This window comes from Pristiophorus japonicus, chromosome 16, assembly GCF_044704955.1.
Source record: "Pristiophorus japonicus isolate sPriJap1 chromosome 16, sPriJap1.hap1, whole genome shotgun sequence".
Taxonomy (NCBI): domain Eukaryota; kingdom Metazoa; phylum Chordata; class Chondrichthyes; family Pristiophoridae; genus Pristiophorus; species Pristiophorus japonicus.
The window spans coordinates 82,593,434-82,618,960 of NC_091992.1; the positions used below are offsets into that span (position 1 = coordinate 82,593,434).

At 43.9% G+C, this 25,527-nt stretch overlaps 1 protein-coding gene across 3 annotated transcripts in view; it reads right to left on the reverse strand.

Moving 5' to 3' along the window:
* Window positions 1-264: 264 nt before the first annotated feature.
* fdxr (ferredoxin reductase) overlaps window positions 265-25,527 on the reverse strand; it is a 38,916-nt gene continuing 13,653 nt past the window's right edge. The window contains exons 9-13 of one of the 3 annotated variants that reach the window (XM_070857504.1): window positions 22,598-22,797; window positions 21,581-21,752; window positions 18,499-18,672; window positions 17,218-17,333; window positions 265-765 (exon numbers count right to left, since the gene is read on the reverse strand). In XM_070857504.1, the coding sequence (XP_070713605.1) occupies window positions 754-765; window positions 17,218-17,333; window positions 18,499-18,672; window positions 21,581-21,752; window positions 22,598-22,797 (674 nt within the window). In that variant the 3' untranslated portion in view covers window positions 265-753. Of the gene's footprint in view, window positions 766-885; window positions 3,047-10,305; window positions 17,334-18,498; window positions 18,673-21,580; window positions 21,753-22,597; window positions 22,798-25,527 lie in introns of those variants that run through there. The other 2 variants (XM_070857503.1, XR_011587296.1) reach the window with 2 other exon arrangements.

Below are 25,527 nucleotides of genomic sequence, written 5' to 3' on the forward strand. Positions count from 1 at the left end.
AAGATCCACTGCTCAATCAATTCCAATTTTTCAAGTCTCCTTACCAAAATCTAATTTAAACTATTCTCAATTATGGTTTCATGTTCCAAGCCAAAAACTTTGCTGCCAATCCTGGTTACAAAGAGAAATTGTCTAGAACCTCCTTGCAGCAAATTGTGCAGTATCGACAGGAATCCTTGATAAATGTATACGCTATGCAATCTAAAAGGAATGTTTTGGGAAAAGCAGTATATCTAACAATTGGCAATTTTCCCATTTTATTTTATTAAATAGTACTATTTCATAATAGCTTGATTTCAAGTATATTTGGAGTCAATCAAACTTGTACAAAAGCATACATGTTCACAAAACTATAATGTTCTACATTATATTTTATGCACCAAACAAATGAACATGTTCTAACAGAGATAGAAAGGCATTAAAAGTATTAAAAGGCACCGTCAATAGGACTGACAGATTGCCACTTAAGTCCAGGTTTACAAGTAGTCAAGTCTTTTATTCAGCTGACTCTAGGGTTTCCACCTTTAGTAAGTAGCTGTGGTACAAAATACAAGCTGTGGGGTCTGTTGTTGCAAATCTCAGGTCTTAAAATGCAGCCGTCTCAGGAAAAATATGTCACACCATCACATAATAATGATACTGTCCAGATTGTTCAGAGCCAACTCACGCAGATCAAAAGGGCAGACAAGGGCCTAGTTTACACAGGGTTAACGACACAATGGAGCCTCAGCAGGGATGAGTTCTTGTACTGATTCAAGGATGTGCCTGTAACACATGGGATTTACTCCACAATCAGCTGCGGTGTGCAACAGGGAATCACACTCACCTGCACCTCAGGTCTAATAGTGTTAGATCTCTTAACTTCCAATGAAATACGAACTCCGATTGTAGTTTTAATGTAACTTTATTCTGGCAGCAGCAACAAGCTCTTGGCTTTAAGCCAGGCCTTTGTCCTTCTGAGACCACATGGCCAAAATGGCTGGACTTGTACCTGGTTCAATTTACAGAAAAGAACTCGCCTTCTTTGACCTTATTGACTCATTTGATAATCTTTTAACCTTTAATTGCCTCGCTAGCCAAGGTCCTAAAATGTCAAGTTGATTGATGACTTAATGCAATGTGGTCTGTGTTTTCTCAAAAACTGCAGCCAGGCTGCAGAGCTTGAATTCTCCATCAATCCCCCCTTTGATTCTTTCACAAACTGAATCATAAAACATCAGCTATCACTGGTTAAACATTCTACAAAATAATTTCATACATGTTAATAGTTTCCTTCTAAAATTTGTTGATGTGTTTCGCCACATGTCCGGACTAGTCACTTCTACACAAATTTACACCAACCCGAGTTCCATCGTGACCACAATGGAAGTCTGGTTTTAGTAGGTTAATTAACCTTATTCCAATTTAATCCAAATCAATATCTTAATTCAACCAGTAAACAACGTTCCCTTAAGCATAACATACCCCTGTGCCACGTACAGACGGTTTGCTGGGACCTGCTAGGCGCCTCACCTGCGGGACAGCAGCTGCAGCCACCTGGTTGCAACAACATTTAATCAACATAAACAAACAATATAAAAGTAAAACAATTACAACAAATAGAATTAAACCTTCCACCAATGAAGTTCCTATTGAACCTAGCCATTCAGTGGCTCCGCTCCACAAAGTGAATGATGGGGGCTGCTTAAGTTTTTCTACCTCCTTTTGGATATGCTCTGCTAAGTGGGTAATTTCTTCGGAGCTACCTGGGATACATGTGCAACACTCAGTTCCGAGTAGGGGCAAGTACCTCCCTTTTCAGCCAGGACGTAATCAAGGGCCAGTCTATTCTGTAGGGCTACTGTGCAGATTGCTACCATTTCTGCATTGATTTTAACTAGGGCCTCTGAGGTATCATTGGCTACCCGCTCCACAACGGATGTCATGTTAATGGATTCCCTTGCCAGTCTGGCGATCCCATGCCTGGGGATCAGAATGGCAAAGAACCTCTCTGTTTCTGTGATAGCTCTCTTAGGACGGTGTAAATGTTCCGACAGTGACTTTATATGATACATATAAGGCACAATGTAGGCTAAATAGCAGGATCCCGTCCAATTCTGGGGCAGCCAAGGGTAGGCCTTGTGGCCACACACCCAATAGGTGCCATTATAGGTAATGAAGGTTAGCTGTTTCTTTGTCAGCAACACTCCGGGGCCTGTCCAGGCTTTTCCATCTGTTTTATTCAGAATCCCTGTTACGTTAAAAATTCCCACATCGGCCCAGTTTGGATGGTTCCGTGGCTTGATGATATTATAATTCCAGGAGCAGTTACTATACCCCATATTTTGGCCTCCTTTGATGTTTCTAATCAGACAGACCGATTCCCCCGGTCTTCCTATTCCCATTGTATTAGTGATAACAAAAAATGGGGGCCGTTTGGAATTATTGTAGCACGGTTGGTATCCCCTTCAAAGGTAGTCAGATTGTAACCTGCTGACTTCCATTTACGTGCCCAGTTTTCCATATCCTGAAACGCCTTGCCTGTTTTGATTTGATTAATTATCCACTCAGCCATTTCCGAGATAGTCAAGGGAACTGGCCTCAAGGGAATCCCTCCCTTTGAGTGAATAGGAATATGCGTACACACCCAACAACTAGAAATGTTACCTTGTTTGGCATAAATGTATGACATATATAAAAAGTTATTTACATGTAATTCCCTTGCTACCCAACTATTTCCCTTTGGTGCAAAGGGTCGGCTAGTAAGAAGTAGGCAAATGCCTAGAATACCTACAATCAATACTACAGTAAATTTATACATTTTGGCACAAAGTAATTGTCCTTATTAGATTTCAGCTTCAGTTACGGGTGCTCTTTTAACATGTGAAGCGTGGATCCAGGCTTTCTTTCCTTGGACTTTAACAGCTGCCTGGGTGGTCAATAACACTTGATAAGGTCCCTCCCACTTGGCACCCAAAGGTTCTTTGTGCAACTTTTTCACATACACCCAGACTCCCGGGATGATGTCGTGTCCTCCTTCGGGTGGATTACCCCAAGCTGCTGATACCTGTCGGGAAACAGAACTAATAGCATTGGTTAGGTTCTGACAGTATAATAACAAAGTGTCACTCATTAAGTGAACATCAGCTTTCCTTAAATCAATAGTTCCTGGCAGCGACATGGGTCTTCCTGTTATAATTTCAAATGGGCTTAGACCTGTAGTTCTGTTCGGGGTTGCCCTAATACTACATAGCACTATTGGTAGTGCCTGGGGCCATGGTGTTCCTTCTTGGTGATATTTGGCAAGCTGTTGTTTCAGAGTTCGATTCATTCACTCTACTTGTCCTGATGATTGTGGATGATAAGGACAGTGTAAATCCCACGTAATGTTCAGTAACCTACAGACTTCTTGGCAGACAGCACCTGTGAAGTCAGTGCTACTCAGGACTCCCCATCGTGGAATGTAATCCTTACACAAGACCTTTGCAGTGTGATTGGCTGTGGCTCTTTTAGTTGGGACAGCTTCTACCCATCTAGAGAATCTGTCAACCATGACAAGAATGTTAATGTATCCTTGGCATGAAGGAAGAGATATATAATCAACCTGCAGATGCTGGAATGGTCCGACAGGGGTAGGGGGCCTCAGTTGGGGCATTACCGTGATGGGTCCAGAATTATTTTTCTGGCAGACCACACAGCAGTCTGCTACAAGCTGGGCATGTTTTTTAAATCCCCGACCCCACCAGCTTTTCTGGAACAGTGCTGTCATCTGTTGTGAGGCCAAATGTCCCCACGAGTGGATCTGTTGGGCTAAAAAAGGCATAAGCGCTTGTGGCGCGACTGGCTTGTCGGTAACTCTGTTTCCAGACACCATCTTCACATAGCTTAATTTCTGCCTCAATCCATGTCCATTTTTCATCTCGGGAGCACTCGCCTTGCATTGTTTGAAGGTCTCGTGTCAGAGTCCTGAGTGCTCTCAATCTGCACATCTGTGTTGGTTCTTCTGGGGGAACGCCCTGTGAGGCGGCATCTTTAGCTGCCTGGTCGGCTACGGCATTTCCCTGTGCTTCCGTGGTATTTTCCTTGGTATGGGCCTTAGACTTCAGGATGGACACTTTCTGAGGTAATTATATGGCCTCTAGCAAGTCTTGGACTTCTTTTCCAATTCGGATAGGTGTACCAGCAGCAGTGAGGAATCCTCTTTTCCACCATAACAGACCAAAGTCATGAGCGACTCCAAAAGCATAACGCGAATCTGTGTAGACATTAGCTGTCTGTCCTTCTGCTATTCGACATGCTTCTGACAGGGCCCGTAACTCGGCCTGTTGTGCTGACGTACCTGAGGGTAAACATCCTTTTGCCACTACCTCATATAAGGTTGTAACTGCCCATCCTGCTTTTCTGGTACTATTGTCAACAAAGGAGGAACCATCTGTAAACAGGATGAGGTCTGGGTTGTGCAGAGGCTCCTCTGTTGCTCAGGCTGCGTCTTCTGTTTCTTTTAAAATCTCCATGCAGTCATGCTCTTCACATTCTCCCCCCTCTTGCTCCCTTGATTCTGACATTGGGAGCATAGTTGCGGGATTAACCGGGCTGGCCCGGACGAAATGGAGATTAGGAGCTTCCAAAACTGCTGTCCAGCGGGTCCATCTAGCTGCCGTCACCTGAGACATTCTAGTCATAGACAGCAAAGCATGTACGGTGTGGGGACACTTGACAATCAGCTTTTGGTCGAGGACTAGACCCGCAGTGATCATTACCGCTCGACATGTAGCTTCCATGGCCCTTAGACAACTTCCCCATCCGAGGGCTACCGCATCTAGTTTTGCCGAATAATAGCCAATAGTTCTTTGCCGATCCCCATGTTCTTTTGTCAATATAGCGGTCATATATCCTTCTTTCTCATGGACAAACAGGGTAAATGGCTTACCACTGTCGGGGATTCCCAGAGCCGGTGCCGAACACAAAGCCTTTTTCAAACTCAGGAAGGCCTCTTGCTGTTCCTTAGTGAGGGTGATGGCTTCTTTAGAGGCACGTTTCCCCTTTAAAATATCATTCAATGGCTGAGCAAGCTGTGTGAAGGTGTCAATCCAATTTCTGTCAGTTACACAATCCCAAAAAAGACCTTAGTTCCTGAATAGTGGTGGGTTTTTTAGCAGCCTGAATGGCTGCAGTTCTATCCTGGGTAAGTTCTCTTTCCTTGTGAAATCTTTTGTCCCAGGTATACAACCGCTTCTTGGGATATTTGTGCTTTGTCGATGCTGGCTTTATGTCCTTTCAGCCGAAGGTGGTCCAGCAAAGCTCGTGAATCTTGTTCATGCTGTTCTTCCGTGTTTGACGCTAGCAGGATATCGTCTACATATTGGATGACTGTGGATGACAGGGGAGGTAATTCTCGCAAATGGCTTTGTAAAGCCATGTGGAATACCATAGGGCTTTTGTGGAAACTCTGCGGTAACCGGGTCCAAGTATACTGTTGTCCTTGGACAGTGAAAGCAAACCACTATCAAACCTCCAGTGCCAGAGGCACCGACCAAAATCCATTGGCCATATCTATAACTGAGAAATATTTATGTTCCGGTTTGAGGGCATTAAAAATGGTGGAGGGATCTGCGACCAAAGGAGCTTTTTGATCAATACACTAGTTAGCTTTCCTATAATCGACAGTCAAACGCCAAGTCTCATTAGATTTCTGTACCGGCCACATGGGGCTATTGGAGGAGCTATGCGTTTTAATAAGCACCACTTGTTTCTCCAATTGCTGAATAACCGGTAAGATTCCTGCGATGGCAGTTGGACTGATGGGATACTGTTTAGTGCATGGAGGCTTGGTCCCGGTAAATGACGCAGGCTCCATCTGGAGTAGGCCACAATCATTCTTATCTTTAGCCCATATCGGGTGTTCCTTCAATTCTTCTTTCTTCAAAGTTCTAATTGACCATGTCACCCGACCATCCTCAAAATGCAACGATGAATCTACTTGGATTAGAAGGTCCATTCCCAAAAGGGGTTGATCTACTGGGCCTATCCAGACGGCGTAGTTAGTTCATGTGGACCCAGCCCTATAATTACTGGTGTTGTTCTTTTAATTTCCATTTTATGGGCCCCAACTCCATAGGCTGTACCATCCAACGGCAAAAAGTCTCCATATTGTAGGGGTAAGCATGTTAATTCCGCCCGTGTCTAAAAGACAGTCCACCTTATCGCCCACCCTCACAGTTATATATAGCCCATCTCCCCTTTGTTGAATTAGTGCGAGGAGGTGGACCAGGGTGGGCTCTAATCGTTTTTTGCTATTCCAAGTAACTCCTTCTGTTGTTATATTGTCAGTCGTTTAAATGCTTCTGAGGTCATTATCTTGTGACAAGCCTGGATTGTTGGCTGAATTGTATCACTGGCTGCGTCCTCTTCCCCGGCCGCGACCTTGCCCTGCACGTCTTGGCCCAGTGACCTTCTTTCCCACAATAATGACATTTTCCGGGTAATTTTCCTAATAACTGTTTATCGGAATCCTGGGATTTCCATCCCATAGCCTGTACAGCTCGGACTTTAGCTCCCATATCCCAATCTAATTGGTTACATCGATCCACCAATGCTGCAAAGGTAGTTCCTCTACCTTCCCAGTCCGGTAACACTACCTTAAGCATTTTGGACAGTTCTGGCTTTCGACCTGCCACGAAAGCTGCTTTCAGAGGTCCAAACACTTGTTCATCCATTTCCTCATCCGTATTATTTATACCCGAATGTTCTAGCCGCGTGCATCTAAACCAGTCGTCATACTCCAGGACCTCCTCTGTTCCTTTCTGTTGGCAGGCTGCAATTTTTCCCCAGTCTGTCTTAGCTGGACTGAAGGCTTGCAGCCAGTGTTTAATCGCCTCCCATCCTGCATTTAATTCTTGCTCATCCTGCCCCAAAGCTTCTTCTACCTTGTCGTGCAATTTTCTTCCTTGTGTTTTTGGCACCATTATGGTCAAAATTTGCACTCCGTCCCAGGGATGAAGTTAATATATATTTCTTAAGCGGTCCAATTGGTCCCACGTTTTCACTCCCCCTTTCTTTGGATTGGGCAACTTCTTGGACCATTTATCAATTTTCTCTGGGCGTGCCAGATCATGAACTAAGTATTCTGCATACACCCTTTTCCTCGTTTTTTTGGTTCCGCCCTCATCCGCAGTCTCTTCTGATTTGACTACAACTCGTCTTTTTTTAAATGGGGCAAAGCGCACCCCTAATTCTTCATCCTCCGACCCTGTATCGTCAGAGGATTCAGAATCCGTATCTATTCCTTGGTCGTGTCTTCGGGTTTGCGCTTTTAATTTATCCAAACATGGGTACCCTGGGAATTGACCGAGACATTTTCCTTTTCCTATTACTGTCTCTTGACCTAATGATTTTTTCCATTCTTTAATTTCACCTTTAAGATCTTTAACTTCCGCTTCCTACTTTTCAAGTTCAAATCTTTTCTGTCGTAGCTGTGCACAAACAGCTTGCAATTGGTCCTTTGTACTGGTCAGTTCTCGATCATGTTGGGAATGCATTATAATTTCATTCCGCTTTTGGGTCTGTCCCATAACGGCTAGGGACCATCTAGTTCGCTCTTTATTTTTCATATGGGTAGTTTTTCCCCAGACCCTTTTAATCTCGTCCAAGGACCATTGCCCTTTGGAGGTTCCGTACTTTTGTTCGATCTTAATACAGGTTTTAGATAAGTTGAATTGTTGCTCTATGTGTTCTTTCAACAGTTCGAGGATTTCATCTATCGAAACCTCAGGTGGTGCCCGCCCACCTTTTACAGTTGTAGGCAATTCTTTGCTCTTATCTCCTGCTGCCATAATACTGATTTCTTTATTGGGGTCTCGAGTCGTAGACTTTCCAGCTGATCAGTGGGTCGGTGATTAATTAACTAACACATCGCCGAAGTTAGACGTCTATGGGACCTCGAGCCAACTACCAACCGGAGGCTTTCGGAATCGCGTAGGAGAGGCGAATTTAGACTTTTGACCGAGGACTTTTATAAAGTGGAGTCCTTACCTCAGTATGTAGGTCCGATGTCCAAAATTCAGTTTCTTACCTCAGCGATCCTGTTCGTGACGCCAAAATTGTTAGATCTCTTAATTTCCAATGAAATGCGAACTCCGATTGTAGTTTTAATGTAACTTTATTCTGGCAGCAGCAACAAGCTCTTGGCTTTAAGCCAGGCCTTTGTCCTTCTGAGACCACATGGCCAAAATGGCTGTACTTATACCTGGTTCAATTTACAGAAAAGAACTCGCCTTCTTTGACCTTATTGGCTCATTTGATAGTCTTTTAACCTTTAATTGGCTCGCTACCCAAGGTCCTAAAATGTAAAGTTGATTGATGACTTAATCTGTGTTTTCTCAAAAACTGCAACCAGGCTGCAGAGCTTGAATTCTCTATCAAATAGCAAACCTGTTTTACAACTTTTCATCTTCACTGCATTAGCGATCCACAACACTTTGGCAGCAGTATTTCTGTATTGGGAATGCTGTTAAGGTTGCCAGAATCCAAATTTTGATGTAGATCAGAAGCAGCCAATTGCCTTTTTCCACACTGTAGCTCATCAGTTCAGGCTAGGCAGCGTGTCATAATCCTTACTGATCCACTTCGAAAGGTTCTCCCTTGCTCAATCTGGGCTCTGCCGCGAGGTGGGCCCGCTGTTCGAGCCTTTTCCAATACCACAATTAAACTGCCCAGAAAGTGTGGCCAAGACTCACTCGCACTGGTTTTATTTCCTCATGCTGCAATGTCTTTTAGTCTGTAAAATGCTTGTAAACAGAAACTTGCACTAAGTGAATAGCAACCTGAATAATTATGATGGGCAACCACTGTTTGTATCAGGCGCTTCAAGATCAAGTGTAGCTTGTTAAAGATACAAAATAAAGCTCCCTTCACTCAGTTTCAATGATGGTCGCAACCACATCCTCAGAAAAGAATTCCCCACTGTATCAGTGTGACATTTTCCATTTCCCATCAGGCATTCTGGCCGAGACTGACACGTTAATTTATGCTGTTGGCTCATACCCACTGGGAATTAACTGAAACTGCCTATTCGCACACAGCAAACACAGGTGACTCTCATTCCATCAATTTGGCCTAAATTTCAATCCAGATCCAAGCTAATTGAAAGGGTAATTGTCCAACTCATTATAGCCAGTCCCCAATTGTTGGAGGTTTCAAGGAGAAACAGACAGCCTGTTCTACAACCACAAAGTTAGTGGAGACGGAGTCATTTATGCAGAAACAGACAGTAGTTCTAAAATTATTTCAAGTGCATAAATATGAATTGTTTTTGTTGTATAGCTCTGAGCAGCGCAGAACAGAATACATTAAAAAATTAGTTGTGTTTACTGTGGCAGTTAGTACACATTAGACACATACTGTGATACATTAGACACATACTTTGTCCCTCGCTCACTCATCAAACAAATAAAAGGATTGCAAAGTTTATGATCAACACAACGCAAAACTTTGAGGAAAATAATATAAAAACTCAACATTATACAGAATGGCTTAACTGCATTAGCCAAACTAACCACATCCACGCTGCCGGCCTTCACAGGCCTGACCGTCAGTAGCAGTATTCCTTATTGCAATCAAAGCATTACCTTTATTCTTAAGGCTACATTGGCTACTTCTCTTGAGGTTTAACTGGAATGTTTTTTCACCAGTGAAGGAACTTTTCTGCATTTTAAAATTGCTTTCACATTAGCCTTGGAGGGATGCTTGGGCCAACAGTTCCCAAGGCACAAGTTGTGCGTCTGGCAGCAACCTCAATGCAATTGGATTTGCCATGACCTGCCTGATGGAGCAAGAACTCTCCCAAGGCCAATGTAAAAGCTTAAGAGCTATATTACTGACCTGGAACTTGCTAATCAAGCAACCGCAGCAGTTCCAATTTAAACTTTAAAAAAAATTGCATTCCAACTGAAAAACATTCAAATTGCTAGCATTTTAATCAAACACATTGTTGTTTGATCTCTACAGGCCTAACTGTAGTAATTACAGGTTTTGCATTATAACCTTTAGTCAAATAATATAGAATGGAGGGATAAATAGCAACACATGTACATTTATTCCACTATATCTCTACCTGCACAGACAGGTGGATTAAATTCCTCAATTGCAGACTATAAATCTGATTAATGCAAGTTAGTCCCAATAAACCAACACTTTGGATATTATTCTTTTTTTTTTTACAAACAGTAACTAGCAAAACTGCTATGGTTTCCCAGCTATAAGCTAGGTTTCGCATTGGTTATGCACACTAAATACAGTAAGATCCACAAATTGGTTAACATTACTTACATTTTAAATGTTTCCCAACTAGGCTGGGACGAGTTAGTTCTCAGTTCTGGCGGACTGAAAAAGAAACCAGCTCATCACTGTGCGAGTAGTTTGTGCACATATCTTGTCATCCACTTTCCTTCTCCATTTGCTCACTGCTTTAAGCCCTGTGATCTGTTGCAGCTTTTCATGATTCAATTCCCAGTGTCCAACAGAAAGTGTATACCGTTCCATTCCCAGGATTGAACTCTCTCTGGTTAAGTTATGAGGAAAGATTAGGAAAACTTGGGACTGTCCAGTCTTGAAAGTACGTGAAAAGAAAGGGAACCTTATAAGATGGATGCAAGATCATAAGTGGAATAGAAAAAGGCGGGAGTGCGAGCAGCAGGAGTCCGGGGACAGCGGAGCGGCCTATAAAGGCCCAGCATCGTTCAGAGAGTCGTGCTTGTGCAGCTGCAGCGGGGAGAGAAGGTAAAAAAGTACAAAGAAATCGCAAGGTGACGTCACAGCCAAGGGGATAAGTGATTGGCTGGTGATTGGTGAATAGCTTTTATTTTTCTTTACTATAATCAGTAGGTAACCCTTAGCATTGCTGTTGCCAAATTAAGTTAATCTAGGGGTTAAGTCATGGCAGGACAGCTCGGACACGTGTTATGCTCCTCCTGTACCATGTGGGAAATCAGGGACGCCTCCGGTGTCCCTGACGACTACGTATGCGGGAAATGTATCCACCTCCAGCTCCTGACGGACCGCGTTGCGGAACTGGAGCTGAGGGTGGATTCACTCTGGAGCATGCACGATGCGGAGAATGATGTGAATAGCACATTTAGTGAGTTGGTCTTACCGCAGGTAAAGGGTCCACAGCCAGATAGACCAACAGGAAGAGCAGTGCAAGGAAGGTAGTGCAGGGATCCCCTGCGGTCATCCCCCTGCAAAACAGATACACCGCTTTGGGTACTGTTGAGGGGGATGACTCATCAGGGGAGAGCAGCAGCAGCCAGGTTCATGGCACCGTGGCTGGCTCTGCTGCACAGGAGGGCAGGAAAAAAAAAGTGGGAGAGCAATAGTGATAGGGTATTCGATTGTAAGGGGAATAGATAGACGTTTCTATGGCCGCAACCGAGACTCCAGGATGATATGTTGCCTCCCTGGTGGAAGAGTCAAGGATGTCTCGGTGCAGGTGCAGGACATTCTGAAAAGGAGGGTGAACAGCCAGTTGTCGTGGTACATATAGGTATCAAAGATATAGGTAAAAAACAGGATGAGGTCCTAAGAGACGAATTTAGGGAGCTCGGAGTTAAATTAAAAAGTAGGACCTCAAAAGTAGTAATCTCAGGATTGCTACCAGTGCCACGTGCTAGTCAGAGTAGGAATCGCAGGATAGCTCAGATGAATACGTGGCTTGAGCAGTGGTGCAGAAGGGAAGGATTCAAATTCCTGGGACATTGGAACCAGTTCTGGGGGAGGTGGGACCAGTACAAACCGGACAGTCTGCACCTGGGCAGGACCGGAACCAATGTCCTAGGGGGGAGTGTTTGCTAGTGCTGCTTGGGAGGAGTTAAACTAATATGGCAGGGGGATAGGAACCTATGCAGGGAGACAGAGGGGAATAAAATGGAGACAGAAGCAAAAGATAGAAAGGAGATTAGTAAAAGTGGAGGGCAGAGAAACCCAAGGCAAAAAACAAAAAGGGCCACTTTACAGCAGAATTCTAAAGGGTCAAAGTGTGTTAAAAAGACAAGCCTGAAGGCTCTGTGCCTCAATGCGAGGAGTATTCGGGATAAGGTGGACGAATTAACTGCGCAGATAGCAGTTAATGGATACGATGTGGTTGGCATCACGGAGACATGGCTCCAGGGTGACCAAGGCTGGGAACTCAACATCCAAGGGTATTCAGCATTTAGGAAGGATGGACAGAAAGGAAAAGGAGGCAGGGTGGCATTGCTGGTTAAAGAGGAAATTAATGCAATAGTAAAGAAGGACATTAGCTTGGATGATGTGGAATCGGTATGGGTGGAGCTACGGAATACCAAAGGGGCAGAAAACGCAAGTGGGAGTTGTGTATAGACCACCAAATAGTAGTAGTGAGGTTGGGGACAGCATCAAACAAGAAATAAGGGATGTGTGCAATAAAGGTACAGCAGTAATCATGGGCGACTTTAATCTACATATTGATTGGGCTAACCGAACTGGTAGCAATGCAGTGGAGGAGGATTTCCTGAAGTGTAATAGGGATGGTTTTCTAGACCAATATGTCGACGAACCAACCAGAGAGCTGGCCATCCTAGACTGGGTGATGTGTAATGAGAAGGGACTAATTAGCAATCTTGTTGTGCGAGGCCCCTTGGGGAAAAGTGACCACAATATGGTAGAATTCTTTATTAAGATGGAGAGTGACAAACTTAATTCAGAAACTAGGGTCCTGAACTTAAGGAAAGGTAACTTTGATGGTATGAGGCGCGAATTGACTTGATTAGATTGGCAAATGATATTTAAAGGGTTGACGGTGGATAGGCAATGGCAAACCTTTAAAGATCATATGGACGAACTTCAACAATTGTACATCCCTGTCTGGAGTAAAAATAAAAACGGGGAAGGTGGCTCAACCGTGGCTAACAAGGGAAATTAAGGATAGTGTTAAATCCAAGGAAGAGGCATACAAATTAGCCAGAAAAAGTAGCAAGCCGGAGGACTGGGAGAAATTTAGAATACAGCAGAGGAGGACAAAGGGTTTAATTAAGAGGGGGGAAATAGAGTATGAGAGGAAGCTTGCCGGAAACATAAAAAATGATTGCAAAAGCTTCTATAGATATGTGAACAGAAAAAGATTCATGAAGTCAAACATAGGTCCCTTGCAGTTGGATTCGAGTGAATTTATAATAGGAAACAAAGAAATGCCAGACCAACTGAACAAATACTTTGGTTCTGTCTTCACAAAGGAAGACACAAATGACCTTCCGGATGTACTAGGGGTCCGAAGGTCTAGTGAGAAGGAGGAACTGAAGGATATCCTTATTAGGTGGGAAATTGATGGGAGTGAAGGCCGATAAATCCCCAGGGCCTGGTGGTCTACATCCCAGAGTACTTAAGGAAGTGGCCCTAGAAATAGTGGATGCATTGGTGATCATTTTCCAACAGTCTATCGACTCTGGATTAGTTCCTATGGACTGGAGGGTTGCTAATGTAACACCACTTTTTAAAAAAGGAGGGAGAGAGAAAACGGTTAATTATAGACCAGTTAGCCGGACATCAGTTGTGGGGAAAATGTTGGAATCAATCATTAAGGATGAAATAGCAGCACATTTGGAAAGCAGTGATAGGATTGGTCCAAGTCAGCATGGATCTATGAAGGGGAAATCATGCTTGACAAATCTTCTGGACTTTTTTGAGGATGTAACTAGTAGAGTGGACAGGGGAGAACCAGTGGATGTGGTGTATTTGGACTTTCAAAGGCTTTTGACAAGGTCCCATGCAAGAGATTGGTGTGCAAAATCAAAGCACATGGTTTTGGGGGTAATGTACTAACGTGGATAGCGAACTGGTTCGCAGACAGGAAGCAGAGAGTCGGGATTAACGGGTCCTTTTCAGAATGGCAGGCAGTGACTTGTGGAGTGCCGCAGGGATCAGTGCTGGGACCCCAGCTCTTCACAATATATAATAATGATTTAGATGATGGAATTGAGTGTAATATCTCTAAGTTTGCAGATGATACTAAACTGGGTGGTGGTGTGAGCTGTGAGGAGGATGCTAAGAGGCTGCAGGGTGATTTGGACAGGTTAGGCGAGTGGGCAAATACATGGCAGATGCAATATAATGTGGATAAATGTGAGGTTATCCACTTTGGGGGAAAAAACACGAAGGCAGATTATCTGAATGGCGGCAGGTTAGGAAAAGGGGAGGTGCAGCGAGACCTGGGTGTCATGGTTCATCAGTCATTGAAGGTTTGGCATGCAGGTACAGCAGGCGGTGAAGGCGGCAAATGGTATGTTGGCCTTCATAGCAAGGGGATTTGAGTATAGGAGCAGGGAATTCTTACTGCAGTTGTACAGGGCCTTGGTGAGGCCACACCTGGAATATTGTGTTCGTTTTGGTCTCCTAATCTGAGGAAGGACATTCTTGTTATTGAGGGAGTGCAGCTAAGATTCACTGGGATGCCTGGACTGACATATGAGGACAGACTGGATCGACTGGGCCTGTATTCACTGGAATTTAGAAGGACGAGAGGGGATCTCATAGAAACATATAAAATTCTGACGGGACTGGACAGGTTAGATGCAGGAAGAATGTTCTCGATGTTGGGGAAGTCCAGAACTAGGGGACACAGTCTAAGGATAAGGGGTAAGCCATTTAGGACTGAGATGAGGAGGAACTTCTTCACTCAGAGTTGTTAACCTATGGAATTCCCTACCGCAGAGAGTTGTTGATGCCAGCTCACTGGATATATTCAAGTGGGAGTTAGATATGGCCCTTGCGGCAAAAGGGATCAAGGGATATGGAGAGAAAGCAGGAAAGAGGTACCGAAGGAATGATCAGCCATGATCTTATTGAATGGTGGTGCAGGCTCGAAGGGCCGGATGGCCTACTCCTGCACCTATTTTCTATGTTTCTATGTAAGCTTATCCTGAACACGATTATACGACATGAGGAAAACATTGAAGCCCCATCCCAGGATCAGTGCAGATTCCAGTGTAAGATGACGAGAGCTATGAGCAGTCCCACTGATTTGTGACAAATGCAAGACATGGGGTCATAGGTACAAAATAATAAATTATGTCAGGTGGAACTTCTTCACAAAGTGATTAATACATGAATGTAATGGTCTTCTGAGTAAGGGAGTGAAGGCGAAAACGCAGGAGTTATCAAGAGGCAATTAACTACTGTGATGGGGAAAATTGTAGATTCCTATGGAAGGATTAATTTAATGGGCTGAAAGACCTCAGTTATATTGGTGAAACCTAAACTGCTGCAGTTGGTGACTAGAAAAAAATGAATGGGGATGGGGGGGTGGGGGGTGAAAGGAGGATGAGACAAAGTAGTACAGACACAAATGTACCTTCTTCAGTTCTACCTAGCATTGGCCATGAAGCTCCTCTTCAGACAGGGATACGAAATAAAATTAATCCTACGATAGCAGTAAATCTTTTAATATTTGTTTAAAGATCGAAGAAAACTGCAGTGTGCATTTCAATTGAAAAGGAAGCGCAGGAATTTAGGGCCGAAATTGCTCCCCCCCCCCCCATCCCCATTCATTTTTTTCTAGTCACCAATCCATGGGGCAGAAAGTACAGTGAAATTGAGGTCTTATATGTTTTTTTTCCTCCGGGCGGTTTGGAGCGACTCGGTGGGGGGCGGAAGGCGGGTGATCCCCTTTAGTTGAAGGGGATTGCCGCTGTGAGCTCTGCGCAAAGTTTAGTTGGGCCCACTGGGCTACCAGGAAGGGTTTCGGCTGCCGCCCAACCACTAGCAGCTTCCCGCCAGGGAAAGCTGTCGGGGGCACCGAGTAGCGGCCGATCCACTCCCGCGGAACAATTTCCCCTGCAGGGCAGAAAGGGGGGTCGCCGCCGGTTGGCAATGGGTCGCTGTGTGCCCAACGGGGCGGGAACACGGGCGGGCGGCGGCGTGCAAAGATAAAGGAGGACAATTTCTCAAATGTTGGCACCTCCACCCCGACTGAGGCCCCCACCCCCGTTGGGCTCTTAAAAAAAAAAGGGGGCAATTTCAGCCCCTTAGCCTCTTTAGGTTTGCCAAATTGTGCTTGATAAAATGGGGGTGGAGGAGGAAGAAAAGTATTGGGGTTCCTACAGTTTGTTATTTACATCAATGACTTGGACTCAAACTCAATGCAAGCTGGTCAAAGAACAGGAGAGAAAAAGGGTAAAGTTTGAGGAGGCAGCTAAGAATCCACAAAATGAGCTAGAAAAAAGATTAGTGGGTGGAACAGTGGCAGATGAAATGGGTAAGTGGAAGGTACAATCGTTGGAAGAAAATGGAAGTTGAGGTTGCCCACATTGGAGAGGCTGAAGAAAATGTGCAAGAAAACGGAATGATTTGGGACTAGTCCTGATAAGTAAGAGTACGCACATTACCCAGCACTACGATGGAAACATATTTATGTCCTACATAATGGTGTCAAAATAGTTTTGGATGAAATTGAAAGATCCAGGGTTATTCGCAAATTCAATACTTAACATATCCAGTCATTATGGAGCAGCAATCAAAGCAAATGCAACGCTGAACTATGGTCCTAAATCACAGAGAATGTCACGCTGAAATTGTCTAAGGCGCTCTCCCTGGACCACATCTTAAATGTTGTGCCCAGGGTTTCTCACTAAGACACAAGGAAAGCATTCAAGTGGCCAGGGGCCTTGCAGATTCTAATGCAAGATAGCTGAACTATGGGCAGGCCACACGGATTTATGGTGACCGAAGAATATACAGAGTTTAATTATTATCTGGTATTCTAGGATTTTTAGGGATCTCATTCTGAAACTTGGTGCTTTTTGTTCTGTGAAAATCATACATGAGTGGCCTTGATTACGAAGAAAAACTGAAGAAACATGGGCTCGTCAACCTTCGCCAGGAGACCTTATAAAAGATGCACAAGATAATAAATGGCACACAGAAAAAGCAAATTAGGAATAACACTTCCGACAATGGAAGTTGTGAAGACAAAAACTGAACTGCTTTCAGAACCAGTTGATAGCGATGATTCGCAGAGAAGGGAATGGGAGGCTTTTCTACAATGACCCAAGATGGGCTCCCTCATTCATTTTAATCTTCGTGATCCTGCCTCTTTAAACCAAGAAGAATGGAGAGATATTTTTTTCCTGGATAAAACCAGACACTGAGAATGATCTCTGAGGTAAGATACATCCAATCTGTAGAGCTTTTGATTTCACTGTGGACCTCTCCATCAGTTCACTGACTGGCTACCTTTATCATCTCTTGCACACCCAGCAGTTTCTCTCTGGGCTTGCCTGCTTTTTCTCCCTTTGCCACTTCAACGGCATCAATCTTTTCCCATTCGGAGAACGAAACTGGGCGTACACCTAAAGCCAGATTTTAAAACCCAGTTATATATACATTCACAAAAATCTTTTTTAAATATCTGTTCAAAATGTCAGTGTCATCATAGTAATCTGCACACACAATGTAAAACAGTGGTGTACTCCTGACTCTATAAAAACAAAGAACATTTCACAAGAAGTACAAGTATAACATGACCTCAGAACATCTCAAAGCGCTTTATAGTTAATGAAATACTTTTGAAGTGTAGTCACTGTTGTAATGTAGGAATTATTTTAAAAGGGTAAATCATTTATACAGGCAAACAATTTTGCACATAGCTATTTGTGGGATTTTACCAAGTGCAATAAATTGAATAACCAACAAGATGTGTTTTTGGTTGAGGGAGGAGAACTCCCTGATCAAGTTATCTCATGAACTCCCCAACGTGCTCCTGAACCACCAGAAGAGAGAGATGGGGCCTCGGTTTGGCCTCTCCTTCAAAAGATAAAGTCCTTCCAATGGTGCATCACTCCCTCAGTGCTGCACTAGACTGTCACCTCAGGTGCTCAAATCCTGAAGTGAACCCACAATCTTCTGGCAAGAGGCAAGAATGTTATCCTACTAGCATTATGCATTAACTCTGGGCAACCGTGTCCTTAGGAGATAAGCTTTCTCAAATCCTGTGGCTTTGCTTTCCCATGTCCCGAGATGGTGCATCCACACCCGCGTTCAAAAGATAGCTCAGATTATGTAAAAACGATCCAGAATTAATATCATTAAGCTTATCCTTCCCCATCCCCCAGAACTAAAATTGAGATTAATCTCTGTTGTGTCCTTAGATGCTCTACTAATGACTCCACGAGGCAATGTGTTGTACTTGAACTGTAGTGACCTTAGTCCTTTATTAGTTAACTCCAGAGTGAGGATCACACCTGGTGGCCTGCCTTTTATACTAGGCCAGGCACACCTGTACTGGTAACCTACAAGTCTCCCACTGCTGTGCCCTCTGGTGGCACACCTTGTGATAGTACAAGCAGTAACCATGTAGGATATATGACAATCTCCGTGTGAGTGCAGCTGTTGTGTGACTGTGAATTATATAAATCACAGAAAGGAGGCATTTTCGTGAGGACACAATTCCATTAGAGTAATATCTTTAAAAATTGCTCAATTCATTTTGTGAAGAACCTGTTTTAAAGTACACACCTCTTTGTTTAAGCAAAGCCTCAATGTCTTTAAATCCTCCTTTTGAAGCAGACACGTTCAGTGATCCTAACCGCACATCTTCCAGCACAGACACAGCGGTTTCAAAACCATCATTCATCGTTGTCACGATGACCCCTGTTGGTCCCCTTTTCACCCAGCCACTGCAGTAAAGGCCTGAGAAGGTTGGACGGTTAAAGACGACGGATTAAGTCATGAAAAAACACAACAAAATAATGCAACGTCCAATGTTTGAGAATTATTTCACACCCGAACTTGTACATTTAAAAAATATGTGAGTTCCAAGTCTTTCCAGTCTCTTTCCACTGTCTCAAAATGCCTTGCTGCTCAACTCAGCAAGCCCCCTAGTTAATTTAGTTCCCAGATTCACTGGTACATTTCCTTCATCATGAAGTCCACTTGGTGCTGTTGAACCAGCATGACTCAATTACATCCAGCGTAATTTCCAATTCATCTACCTGGCAAACACTAACCTGCATAATTTGACCACTGCCACAGTATAAATTTTATTGTAATTAATTCTCGGGATGCAGGCGTCACTGGCAATGGCACCGTTTCTTGCCCATCCCTATTTGCCCTGAAGTGGTGGTGGACCACCTTCTTGGTACGACGGCTAGGTCACTTCAGTGAGCAGTTAAGAGTCAACCACATTGGCTTTGGGGCTGGAGTCACATATCGGCTAGACACAAGAACATAAGAATCAGGAGCAGGAGGCCATTCGGCCCCTCGAACCTGCTCTGCCATTCAATAAGATCATGGCTGATCTTCTACCTCAACTCCACTTTCCTGCACTATCCCCATATCCCTTGATATCCAAAAATCTATCAATCTCTGTCTTGAATATACTCAAAGACTGAGCCACCACAGACCTCTGGGGTAGAGAATGCCAAAGATTCACCACCCTCTGAGTGAAGAGGTTTCTCCTCATCTCAGTCCTAAATGGCCGACCCCTTATTCTGAGACTGTGATCCCTGGTTCTGGACGCCTCAGCCAGAGGGAAACATCCTCCCCTACATTTACATTGTCAAGCCGTGAATTCTTCTAAACTCTAGAGAATATTAGGTCTAGTCTACTCAATCTCTCCTCGACAAGGCAAGGACGGCAGGTTTCTTTCCTGAAAGGACAGTAGTGAAACAGTTGGGTTTTTATGATAATCCAGCAGCTTCATGGTCATTTTTACTGATACCAGCTTTTTAAATTCCAAAAAAAAAACAATTCAAAGTAACATAACTATTACTCTACCGTACAAAGTTCACTGCACTACAAGGTTTAAATAACATTAGAATAGAAATAAAACATTAAGACTGCATTTATCATGCAGTGCTCAGTGTTTGCTGCGAGTGCACTTCCTGCTGCACCATCCTGACTTTATGCCCGAATTTTAAAAATAGTTTTCAATATTCTACCTTCAACAGCTGCAGCGTAAGTTTTAAAGCTGACCCAACGTTTATCTAATATCAATATGAGCATTGCAAAAGGGACTGTTCTGATGAGATGGACTTAAAGTCAATAATATCTAATAAAGACTGCGAACCGGTCAACCTTTGGACACAGCAGAAAGTACCTGCAACATAAACAAGTCTGAGATCAGTCGCCTCCTCATTGGCTTCTTAAGGAGTGTACTTTCCCCATATTTTCAACTTCCTCCAAAGTACAGGCTTTCAAACTGCCCCTTGATTAAATTTATGCCAAAAATTAAAGTTTATGCTATAAATAACAGGATGAATTTTTCATTTTGCTACTGGTGCAACAGTAAAGTGATCTTTAAACTGGGTCACTGTAAAAATCTGTATTTCCTACATCCCCTCAGTGCAGTGAGCTACAAGAAGGTACCCAGGGACATGAATTTTAAAAAGTTAGACCTCACAGGCCTCTGATTAACAAAATGACTTTGATTGTGCAGCAATACATTCCTTGAGGATATAATTTTCCCTCACAAAAAACCAAGGTTCCGGAGCTGAATTTCTTCACTATAGATCAGAAGTGGTCTCAAACACAGTAGGAAACCAGAGAGTTTTAGTCTAATTTCAAACTTCTTTAAAATTATTGAGGGAGGCAAAAAAAAACACTGGACATTAACTGAAATATGCAGTAGCACATTTGGTGCATTAAGTAATGTTATCCTATGTGGAATACATTTTCTGATGCAAAACACAGATGAAGGGGCTGAGGAAACATTAACACTGCATAAAACCTAGTCACAACCATTAAAGCAGCCCAACACAATGCAAAGAGGTGTTCCATTCTGGAGATATTGAACTGCAAATGCTGAAAATACATAGAAGGTCCTTCAACATCTGCGAAGAGTAAAGTGGGTCGATGTTTTATTGCAATTACTGCAATTGTACAAAGCCTTGGTGAGGCCTCACCTGGAATATTGTGTTCAGTTTTGGTCTCCTAATCTGAGGAAGGACGTTCTTGCTATTGAGGGAGTGCAGCGAAGGTTCACCAGACTGATTCCAGGGACGGCTGGACTGACATATGAGGAGAGATTGGATTAACTGGGCCTTTATACACTGGAGTTTAGAAGGATGAGAGGGGATCTCATAGAAACATATAAGATTCTGACTGGACGGGACAGGTTAGATGCGGGAAGAATGTTCCCGATGTTGGGGAAGTCTAGAACCAGGGGGACACAGTCTTAGGATAAGGGGTAGGCCATTTAGGACTGAGATGAGGAGAAACTTCTTCACTCAGAAAGTTGTTAACCTGTGGAATTCCCTGCTGTAGAGAGTTGTTGATGCCAGTTCATTGGATGTATTCAAGAGGGAGTTAGATATGGCCCTTACGGCTAAAGGGTTCAAGGGGTATGGAGAGAAAGCGGGGAAGGGGTACTGAGGTGAAGGATCAGCCATGATCTTATTGAATAGTGGTGCAGGCTCGAAGGACCGAATGGCCTACTCCTGCACCTATTTCCTATGTCTCTATGTTTGATGCGAAGACTTCCTGGCAGAACTCTGGTTCAGACAACGGGTCCACGCCTGAAATGCTAGCCCATTGTTTCTCTCTACAGGTGCCGATGGACGGTCACTCAAGATCTTGCTCTTTACAACTACCAACTAACCTGGTGCCTGCAGGACCCGTCCCAAATTATTTGGGATAATCCCTTGCTGCTGATCAAATGGAACCGAGGGGTCAATGGGATAGCTTTTATAGCCAACGCTGCTCAGCACTAATCCACACTCCAGATCTTCAACGTCTTCTGTCTGAACGGCCTTTGCAGACTTTCCTGAACCCTCAGGGAAGAGAAAAGTTCTCCAGTAGTCAAACCAAACACATGCAAGCTCAGTAATCTCATCATTCGGCATAGATGCAGCACGGTAAAGTACTCTTAATTTGCAACATTAATTGTCCAGTTACCAAAAGATCGAACAAAATAGGCAGCACTGAATGAACATTTGATACAACTTGCATTTATATAGTGCCTTTAACATAGTAAAACATCCCAAGGCACTTTGCAGAAGTGTTATCAGAAAAAACATGGAGATATTAGGAGAGATGACCAAAAGCTTGGTCAAAGAGGTAGCTTTCAAAAAGACAAAGACTTGGACTTATATAGCGCCTTTAACGACCACCGGACGTCTCAAAGCACTTTACAGCCAATGACGTACATTTTGGGAGTGTAGTCATTGTTGTAATGTGGGAAACGCCGCAGCCAATTTGTGCACAGCAAGCTCCCACAAACAGCAATGTGATAATGACCAGATAATCTGTTTTTTTTTTTATTATGTTGATTTAAGGAGCATCTTAGAGGAGGATAGAGAGGTGGAGGGATTTGGAGAGGGAATTCCAAAGCTTAGGGCCTAGGCAACTGAAGGCACGGCCACCAATGGTGGACAATGAAAATCGGAGATGCGCAGGGCTCCAGAATTGGATGGATGCAGAGATACAGCAGCATGGCAAGCATCACCGAATTACAAATTCACCAGCAGTTGCATTTAACTTAACTTCTTCTACCCTCCAACCCCAACACACCAAACAAACTTTGAATCCTAGCCTCACACCGGTTACAATAGGCGCACTGATAATCTTGGATGCCTCACAGATATGGCAGATACAGAATGCTAAGCACAGTGCCTACCTCAAGTTTGGTAACAGCCAGCCGAATCCCAGCCACCCGCTTGCCATCGTTACTCGGTACAATCTCCACGGGGCTCCGCAGGAACTGAAGGCCCCATTCTTTAGTGGCTGCCGCTCGGTGCTCAGCTTCTTTCTCAGAAGGCTTTTCAAGAGCAGCTTTTATCATGAGCTCAGTTAGCCGTTTCCTTGGCCTCGGCAGGTCTGGAAAGTTGCAGATGGCAGAATCTAGTAATTGCATTTAGGTTTAATGGTTTCTTTATGGCTAAAAACTTTCTCCGCAAGGCAAGGAGCAGTCAGTTTTGGTCTGCACAAAATGATCTTTTAACCACCACTTTCTAGGCAGAAGAGCTGACTGGAGATGATCAATAATTGCTATAAATATAATACATAGTTTGGTACTCCCGAGGCCTTGTTGCCTAAAACATCTGTCTTTAGACACAGTCACGGGAAAAACATGAGGAGGTTCCCCAAAGGAAAGGGTCATTTTTAGATCTGATCAAGTTCTTTGTATTGAATTAAAACTTCGAATGGGATAACTCAAACCTATCTTCATAACTACATCGCACATGGTAGGGTCATAGAAACATAGAAACATAGAAAATAGGTGCAGGAGTAGGCCATTCGGCCCTTCTAGCCTGCACCACCATTCAATGAGTTCATGGCTGAACATGCAACTTCAGTACCCCATTCCTGCTTTCTCACCATACCCGATCCCCCTAGTAGTAAGGACTTCATCTAACTCCTTTTTGAATATATTTAGTGAATTGGTCTCAACAACTTTCTGTGGTAGAGAATTCCACAGGTTCACCACTCTCCGAGTGAAGAAATTCCTCCTCATCTCGGTCCTAAATGGCTTACCCCTTATCCTTAGACTGTGTCCCCTGGTTCTGGACTTCCCCAACATTGGGAACATTCTTCCTGCATCTAACCTGTCTAACCCCGTCAAAATTTTAAACGTTTCTATGAGGTCCCCTCTCATTCTTCTGAACTCCAGTGAATACAAGCCCAGTTGATCCAGTCTTTCTTGATAGGTCAGTCCCGCCATCCCGGGAATCAGCCTGGTGAACCTTCGCTGCACTCCCTCAATAGCAAGAATGCCCTTCCTCAGGTTAGGAGACCAAAACTGTACACAATACTCCAGGTGTGGCCTCACCAAGGCCCTGTACAACTGTATCAACACCTCCCTGCCCCTGTACTCAAATCCCCTCGCTATGAAGGCCAACATGCCATTTGCTTTCTTAACCGCCTGCTGTACCTGCATGCCAACCTTCAATGACTGATGTACCATGACACCCAGGTCTCGTTGCACCTCCCCTTTTCCTAATCTGTCACCATTCAGATAATAGTCTGTCTCTCTGTTTTTACCACCAAAGTGGACAACCTCACATTTATCCACATTATACTTCATCTGCCATGCATTTGCCCACTCACCTAACCTATCCAAGTCGCTTTGCAGCCTCATAGCATCCTCCTCGCAGCTCACACTGCCACCCAACTTAGTGTCATCCGCAAATTTGGAGATACTACATTTAATCCCCTCGTCTAAATCATTAATGTACAGTGTAAACAGCTGGGGCCCCAGCACAGAACCTTGCGGTACCCCACTAGTCACTGCCTGCCATTCTGAAAAGTCCCCATTTACTCCTACTCTTTGCTTCCTGTCTGACAATCAGTTCTCAATCCATGTCAGCACACTAGCCCTAATCCCATGTGCTTTAACTTTGCACATTAATCTCTTGTGTGGGACCTTGTCGAAAGCCTTCGTTAATGTAAGGCACAGGTTTTCAAATTAGAGTCTGAGACCTTTGGGAATCTGTGAGGAAATTATAACTAGTCTATGTCTGCTGGTCATTAAGATGAAGGCGGCAAATGGCATGTTGGCCTTCATAGCGAGAGGATTTGCGTATAGGAGCAGGAAGATCTTACTGCAGTTGTACAGGGCCTTGGTGAGGCCACACCTTCAATATTGTGTACAGTTCTGGTCTCCTAATCTGAGGAAGGACATTCTTGCTATTGAGGGAGTGCAGCGAAGGTTCACCAGACTGATTCCCGGGATGGCAGGACTGACAAATGAAGAAAGACTGGATCGATTAGGCTTATATTCACTGAAATTTAGAAGAATGAGAGGGGATCTAATAGAAACATATAAAATTCTGACGGGATTGGACAGGTTAGATGCAGGAAGAATGTTCCCGATGTTGGGGAAGTCCAGAACCAGGGGTCACAGTCTTAGGATAAGGGGTAAGCCATTTAGGTCTGAGATGAGGATTGTGAACCTGTGGAATTCTCTACCACAGAAAGTTGTTGAGGCCAGTTTGTTACATATATTCGAAAGGGAGTTAGATGTGGCCCTTGCGTATAAAGGGATCAAGGGGTATGGAGAGAAAGCAGGAATGGGGTACTGAAGTTGCATGATCAGCCATGATGATATTGAATAGTGGTGCAGCCTCGAAGGGCCGAATGGCCTACCCCTGCACCTATTTTCTATGTTTCTGCATTCGTTAACTTGCAACATTATTTCTAAATACATAAACATTTTCTGCAATGATGAGAACTTTAATTTGTATAGCACCTTTTAGGATGTCCCATAGAATTTCACAATGAGTTACATCTGAAATTTGGTCACTGTTGTTACACGGGCAAACGAAGCAGCCATTCTGCACTCAAACAGCAAGTGAGATGTGTGACTAGTTAATCTGTTTGGGTGGCGTTGGTCAAGATATGAATTCTGGACAGGACACTGGGAGAACGCCCCTGCTCTTCTTCGAATTGAAACGTGGGATCTTTTACATCCACCTGACGAGGATGACAGGGCCTCGGTTTAGTGTCTCATCCAAAGATGGATAACCCTTTCATGTAATTTTAAGCGCTTTGGGGGATTACCCGGACATAAAAGGCTTTATATTGATCAATGCAAGTTCTTTCTTTTTC